This window comes from Plectropomus leopardus, chromosome 18 (assembly GCF_008729295.1).
Source record: "Plectropomus leopardus isolate mb chromosome 18, YSFRI_Pleo_2.0, whole genome shotgun sequence".
Taxonomy (NCBI): domain Eukaryota; kingdom Metazoa; phylum Chordata; class Actinopteri; order Perciformes; family Serranidae; genus Plectropomus; species Plectropomus leopardus.
The window spans coordinates 29,177,422-29,185,179 of NC_056480.1; the positions used below are offsets into that span (position 1 = coordinate 29,177,422).

The window sequence follows — 7,758 nt, forward strand, 5'->3', positions numbered from 1 at the left end:
TATTGTCTCCACTGTACAGATTATTTATGTGGAGGTGCTTTTTAACCCTTTAAAGCCTGGAGGACAACAGTTTTTTTCTTGAGCTGCATTCAGATGCCTTTCACAAGTAATTACACCTTTACAACCTGAGCAAAAAGCTATAATTCTCTTCAAACATATGGAAAAGCAGTGAGCAACAAGAAAATAAACAGGAAAATTAATGTTAAAAAAGGGAGAGATCAATTTTTCAATCAATAAGAAAAACATTTCCACAAACTATAATTATGATTCAAAACATGTTACAAAATGTGGTTTGTGTGTTTTTTAAAGTATAATCATTTAGCACTTTTCTACAGTTTGTTTTTAGTTTTTTACTATCCTTTTTTTGTTGCTAACTTTCAGCTAAATTTCTTGTAACTTTTTACAAATGTGTTGCAAGTTAAACTAAGTGAAGTTTCTCATTGCCTTCCTCTCATGTTTTTGACAGAAATCAATCCGATTTGCTTAGAATGCAAAGGGTTAAGGGTTTCTAGGATTTTAGGGATATTTCTGGGATATTAGTGCATTGCTAGAATTTTAGGACATTTCTCGGATTTAGTACATTTCTAGGATTTAAGGACGTTTCTGGGATTTTAGCACATTAGGTGCTTACCTAGTTCCTCTGTAGGAGGGTGCGGGGGATCCTCAACTTGCACTTTTTTTTAAAATCAATCTCTATTTTGATGCTGTTTTATGAACTCTGACACCTTATGTATACTAAAAGTACAAAAACAATGCCTAGTGTGAATCACTTCATTTTTATTGTGAATTTGAAAATGACTGAGGAGCCACTCAGTAGCCTATCTGGGGCCAGATTTGGTCCGCGGGCCGTATTTTGAGTATGTCTGCACTTCGTCAAATTTATTTTGAAGGAAGAACACACAAACCGGAAGTGTTTACATTCTGCTCGCAGCTGTCAGAAAACAGTCTAACTTCGCAGCTTGTTCCGGCTGCTTTTGCTTCATGTCTGCTTTTATCACGAAGAAGCTACAACGACGTCCGCTGGATAAACAATAACGTCACAGACGCTGTCGGCTCTCTGCTTCATGGACTCGAGGAAGCCTTCTTCTCCCCGCTAACGTGAAGCTGTCATGGCCGCTAACCCTCCGGGGGCAGGCTTTCAGAACAAGGCCCGGGTGGCCATCCTGGCGGAGCTGGACAAGGAGAAGAGGCGGCTGCTGAGCGGCCCCGGAGCTAACCTCCCCCTGGCGGCCAGAGGTAGCCTGAAGGAGGCCCGGGACAGCGCGGAGCAGCAGCACATCGCCGCCCAGCAGAAGGCCGCCCTGCAGCACGCGCACGGCCACTCAGCCGGCTTCTTCATCACTCAGGATTCCTCATTCGGGAACCTCATCCTCCCGGTGCTCCCCCGACTGGAGCCCGACGTTTGACTCTGAAACACCCGACAGACACCGAGCAGGGCCCGGGCCGGCCGGACATCGACAACAGCTCACATCATTCACACGATCACTGTTGTCATGTTTCTCCCTTATTTGTCCTGTATTCAACCTGATGAAGATTCATGCATCCAGACACCTCCACTGACTGAATAAACTATGAAAACTGAAAGCAAGCACTGGTGATGTATTAGCAGGGGTGCATATCTGAGCCCCCAGAACAGAACTGAGTCATTAGAGTGCAATAACTTAGTAATAACACTGTAATTGCTGAAAGTCAATATAGTTACTTTTCTATGGAAGGTGATGATTGAGATGGAAATGTGATATGGGGGGTCGTTAGTAGCTGTGAGCTGAAAAGGCAAAAGCAGGAGAATAGATAAGAGCAATTACCATAAGACAAGGGAAAAGTATTTATTGATTTTTAGGGAACCTGTATTTCCTGGAGGAAATCATTCTTGTGTAAAGCCTAAAGGCAGGCAGCTGCTGTCCAAAGGGTCACTTTTGTTTATTGCATGCTCACATCACAAAATCTTGCAGGACTTTGTATGGTGGCAATGAGGGTCAAAACACTATAACATATCAGAAAACACTACATTTCCCAAAACACAACATTATTTCAGAAAACAAAATAACATTTCCCAAAACACAGGCACATGTTTTGCAAAATGTATTGTATTTGAAAATGTTATTTTTTCTTCTGCAATGCTGTAGTGTTTTGAGGAATACTGTAGTTTTATGGAAAATGTCATTTTGTTTTGGAAAATGGTGTAGTTTTTTCTTAAATGTTGTAGTGTTTTGACCCTTAGGAGCTAAGTCCTGTGTTATTATCTACCCACCTTGCCTTTCTTTTAGAAGGGCCCAATGTCAAAATATAGTTTATAGTTTACTACTTCATATTGTGCTTACATGGCACATAAATTGGGATTACTCATTAACATAGAGCCTATTGGAGGCTGGGTATTGACTGCTTTCTGGGTACCTGGATGAATAATTAAACTGTCTATTTTGTGCACTGCATATAATGTAGACTTGGAGGTGACAGTTTCAGAGACTGTTAATCCGTTGGACCACAGACAGCAACAGTTTCACTTTAGCCAAAAATGGCAGTTGATCCATCCTGACAGTGAGATGTTGCCGTTGGGTGAAAGTAGATAAGGTTTCTTAAAAGATGCTAATAAAGCAAAACAGTACGTGAAATAAGCACAGCAGAAATGAAAGCTAGATCTGACCACCATGTTTAACTATATATGTTTTACTCTATAGTTTTGACTGAAAATGACAACAGAAATAAATAAATATGCTGATTTCGCCTATCTCTGCAGTGCAAAACAGCAGTTTTCTACCTGGAAATGATTGTTGTTAGCGTGACATCACCATTAATTTGGTCTATCCAAATACATGCATGGGTCTATAGGCAGTGCACTGAGGCCTACCAGGTCATAGGGGCTTACCAATACATCAGTCTGGATCAATATATCGATTCAGTGATCATCAATCAAATATCATTAATGCAAAGTGAAAACATTGACACATATATTCATCTTTAAGATGTGACTATAATTTAAATTTCCATGGCATAATTGTGTCACCATTTCTGTTCAAGCACACCAAAGGTCAGTCAGTCAGTCATTTTCTTTAACCGCTTGTCCTCGTAAGGGTCGCGGGGGGCTAGAGCCTATCCCAGCTGTCATTGGGCGAAAGGCGTGGTACACCCTGGACAGGTCGCCAGACTATCGCAGGGAGCACACCAAAGGTGCTCTATGCAATTTGATGAATGGTCTCTGAGTGTAGGCCTACTTCTGCCCTAAACATTTAAACAGTCCCAGCAGCCCAGCTTCACATAGACAACAGCCAAGAACTAACAGCAAAACAATGAGGATGATATTGCTTCATATAGATCACAGGCACCGAAATTTAACTGAATCAAAATTGCATCATGGCAAAATTGTTTTGTAAGAAAATAATATTGTATCACAATGAAATGATGAAATGATTTACACACCCACAAGATCTACAAGGGCCCAACAATGATTATTTGCCCAGGGGAATAATTGTTCTGCTTATTCTCCTGGAAAAAGGAGATAATAATACATTAATTACACAATAACATTCTTTCTCCTGGAAAAAAGAAATATTAAAAAACACACTAACCACATCAAAACATAACATAACTAGCCAATTTCAAGTCAATTTTATCTATAAAGCCCATTATCACAAAACAAGGTTTGCCTCAGAGGGCTTTACAGTGTATGACATCCTTCTGCCCTTAGACCCTCACATCACCTGAGGAAAAACTCCTGAAAAGAACCCCTGTAACGGGGGGGAGGGCTCAGGAAGAGCGGCAGAGGATGATGAGGGATCCCTCTTCCAGGACAGACGTGCAATAGATAATAGCAAATGAAATACAATCATGGCAAAAAGCAAAGAGAAAGAGAGAGGGGGAGAAATGCACAGCAATAATGGAAATAGACGGATGTGATTTTACAATAACAATAACTTAAGTCTCCCCTTAAAAGTGAAAATGGTGTCCGCTTCCCTGACCGAAACTGGAAGATGGTTCCATAAGAGAGGAGCATGGTTACTGAAGGCTCTGGTTCCTATCCTACTTTTGGAGACTTTGGGAACCACAAGTAATCCTGCATTTTCAGAGCGAAGTGATCTTGAGGGTTGGTAAGGAACTATGAGCTGCGACAGATAGGATGGAGCCTGACCACTCAGAGCTTTGTAAGTAAGGAGGAGGATTTTAAATTCAATCCTGGATTTCACAGAGAGCCAGTGCAGAGAAGCTAAAACAGGAGAAATATGATCCCTTTTCTTGGTTCCTGTTTAAACACATGTAGTAGTGTTCTGCACCAGTTGGGATTATTTGGCAACTGAATAATAGGGAGTTACAGTAATCCAGCCTAGAGGTGACAAATGCGTGTACTAATTTTTCAGCATCTGTTTGGGACAGGATATGTCTAATTTTTGTGATGTTACGTCAAAGAAAGCAGTCCTTGAAGTTTGTTTTATATGGGAGGCAAAAGATAAATCTTGATCAAATAAACCTCTGAGGTTCCTTAAAGTTGTACTAGAGGCCAAGGTAATGCCATCTAGAGAAATTACATCATTAGAAAATGAGCTTCTGAGGTGTTTAGGGCCAAGAATAATAACTTCAGTTTAGTCTGAATTCAACATCAAGAAATTACGGCTCATCCAGGCTTTTATGTCCGTGAGACATGTTTGAAGTCTAGATAGCTGATCAGTTTCATCTTGATTTATATACCTTTATTTGTTGAGAAATTAATGAACATTTTAAAAATAAAATGTAAATGCATCCAGTTTCCTTTGGCAGTCCCCCCCTCCCCCTCACACACACAGAGACCTAGACACACACACACACACACACACACACACACACACACACACACACACACTCACTCTCATTACCCCTCAGCAACACAAGACTGTTTATACGTCCCCCAACCAGACACGGCAAGTATTCTTATCAACAACAACAAATTTCACACCAACAATAAACAAATAAACCATGTCTTACAGGGGATTCAGGGACAAATTTGGTTGTCAATAAGCCATTTTTTTTAGATTTTTTTAAATGAGCTGTATGAGATGGACTCTCTTGTGTTTTGTGGGATTGTATTCCGGTCATTAGCTGCCCTATAGGGAAAAAAATGATTGACCAAATGAAGTTTTCCTGAATGGGATCTCACAATCTCCTCTAGCAGCCCCTTTGGTGACACTTGTTGCTGGTGAGGCAGAGCTAAGCTGTGACGGATTTTGCATATGAGGCAGAATTTTTTAAAAATAACAATGTTTTTCCAACATAGAAGCCTATATTTATTGTGGATTGTGCAATGATGGAATGATCTTGTTTTTCTAACCAGGATTTTGACAGCTTGTTTGTATAACGATATGACTGGAGTTTGCAATGGCCCAGGTGGGTAGACATTAATTAATATGAGATATATGAGAAAACATGTACATTCTTGCAGCTTCTGCAGACATATGATTTCTGAGGCGCCTAAATTTGAGAATGTTGCTCACTTTTTTAACATGATGTTTAAACTGTCTAACATAATGCCCAGATATTTGTATTCATTTACAGTTTGGATTCTCAGTCCAGAAATAAAAACGATAGGTTCTGTGTATGATTTAGTTGTTTTGGCAAAAAACATAGCAACAGTTTTAGAGTTAAGTTGTAAATGACAGTTATTCAACCAGTTTGAAAAGTTTACAATGACCTTTGTAAGCTGAGCAGCAGCCTAAGAGTGGTCCTTACCCTTTACAAAAATCACGGTATCATCAGCATACATAATGACCTCACAGCCTTGGCACACAGATGGTAGATCGTTTCTGTACAGACTAAAAAAGATTGGGCCCAAAATTGAGGTAGATTTAGTATTTTGTATTTCAACACACTGAGATCAGTTAGTGAGATATGATTTGAACCAGTTAGAAGTAGACTGGGAAAAATTAAATTGACCAAATTTAGACTGAAGGATATTATGATTAACAGTGTCAAAGGCTTTTCGAAGATCTAAAAAAAAAAAATGCGCCAACAACACTCCCTCTGTCCATTAGAGACTTAATCCTTTCAATAAAGTAGACAGTTGCCGTTTCTGTTGAGCGGTGTGCCCTAAAGCCATGTTGCATGTGATGTAGGAGCTGACTAGAATTGAGATGAGAAATTAGTTGGTTTGCCACTAATTTTTCAATAACCTTGGACATACAGGAACTATGCTTATTGGTCTATAATTTGATACTGTGTGAGGGTCAGCACTCTTAAAAATGGAGACAACAACTGCAGGCTTCCAGGATTCAGGGAAACTCCCCTGTCCCTGAGTAAATGAAACATTCACAATGTGAGTAATAGGTTTAATTAATAAACAGGCAAGATCCTTGATCATAGCAGAGTCCATCTCATACACGCCCTTTGACCATTTAGGTTGGAGTGAGTCAATCACCTTTGCTACTTGAGTTTTAGACACTCTTTCTAAATTGAAGATGGGCACAGCAGGATTTGGTGCCTTGACACTATACTGCTGGTTTAAGGGAAAATTGTTGGCAATAGTAGCTACAGATTCTACAAAATAATGATTTAAGGCTTCAGCTACATCCGTCGCCTCATTTGTTAGAGTATCATTGATCCTCAGTTCAATCTGTTTTCTAGCATTATTTTGTCCAGTTAATTTCTTTATTTGCTGCCATATAATGTTGGAGTTTCCCTTATTATTTACTTTCATTTCAAGAAAGTAGTTTTCCTTGGCTTTCCTAAGTTCTCTTGTCACTTTGTTCTTCATGATGTAAATTTGTGCCTACCAGCTGTCAGTTGGGATTGCAATGATATTTTTAAGGTCTGATCTGGATCTTTCATCATTTGAAATATAGTTTCATTTATCCATGGAAGGGAGGCCCTTTTATCTTTATTTCTAAACTTCTTGGAATTTATCCGTAAAGTACTGGCTAGTGTAGTCCAAATTATCTGATTTCATCAGGCCATCCCACTTAATACTCTGCACAGCATTTTTAAAATCTTCCTTTTTATTCTTTGGTATCTTCACCTGAGCCTCCTGCACCTGAGCCTCCTGCACCTGAGCCTCCTGCTGCAGCCAGGTTGTCAGAGAAATTTAGATTGGTTTTATAGATAGATATAGTTGCATATTGTCAGCATAACAATGGAAATTTATAGAATCTTTTCAAATTATGCTGCCTAGGAGAAGCATATATAAAGTAAAAAAGATTGGTCCAAGCACCAAACCTCGTGGCACTCCGAAGCAGACCTTAGTATGCATGGAGGATTGATCATTGATGTGAACAAATTGATTTAAACCAGTTTATAACATAATATTTTTTCCCGTAAAAAGGAGATATTAAAAACACAAAGTTCACAACAAATTTTTTTCCCCTGGAAAGGAGATATTAAAAAAACACTAATTGCAACACACTGATTGCATTACAATGTTTTTTTCTAACTTATGGAAAAAGACATATTAAAAACATACTTATTGTATGATTACCCTTTTGTTTAATTCTGGAAAAAAATGAGATATTAAAACTGCACTAGTTGCATTAAAAACTTTTTTTTGCCTGGAAAAAAAGGGAAATTAAAATCATGGAAAAAGAAGATATTAAAAACACACCACTTGCATGATAACACCCCCCCCATCTTCCAGTTTTAAAGGGAGATAATAACACCCCAATTACACGATACAACATTTTCTCTTGTAAAGTGACATAATAACACGTTAATTACACAATAACGAAGTTTTGCTTACATCCTATCGACCTCTGTGATCGATTGCTTTCCCCTGGAGTGTGTAGTGAGTGGATCGCAGAGCGGAAG

The 7,758-nt window shown here is 39.1% G+C and overlaps 1 protein-coding gene across 1 annotated transcript; it reads left to right on the forward strand.

Moving 5' to 3' along the window:
- Window positions 1-908: 908 nt before the first annotated feature.
- Window positions 909-1,584, forward strand: LOC121957861 (SOSS complex subunit C-like). The gene has a single exon (XM_042506650.1). It carries the CDS (start codon window positions 1,110-1,112, stop codon window positions 1,404-1,406), a length of 297 nt encoding a protein of 98 aa, XP_042362584.1. The 5' UTR covers window positions 909-1,109; the 3' UTR covers window positions 1,407-1,584.
- Window positions 1,585-7,758: the final 6,174 nt, after the last annotated feature.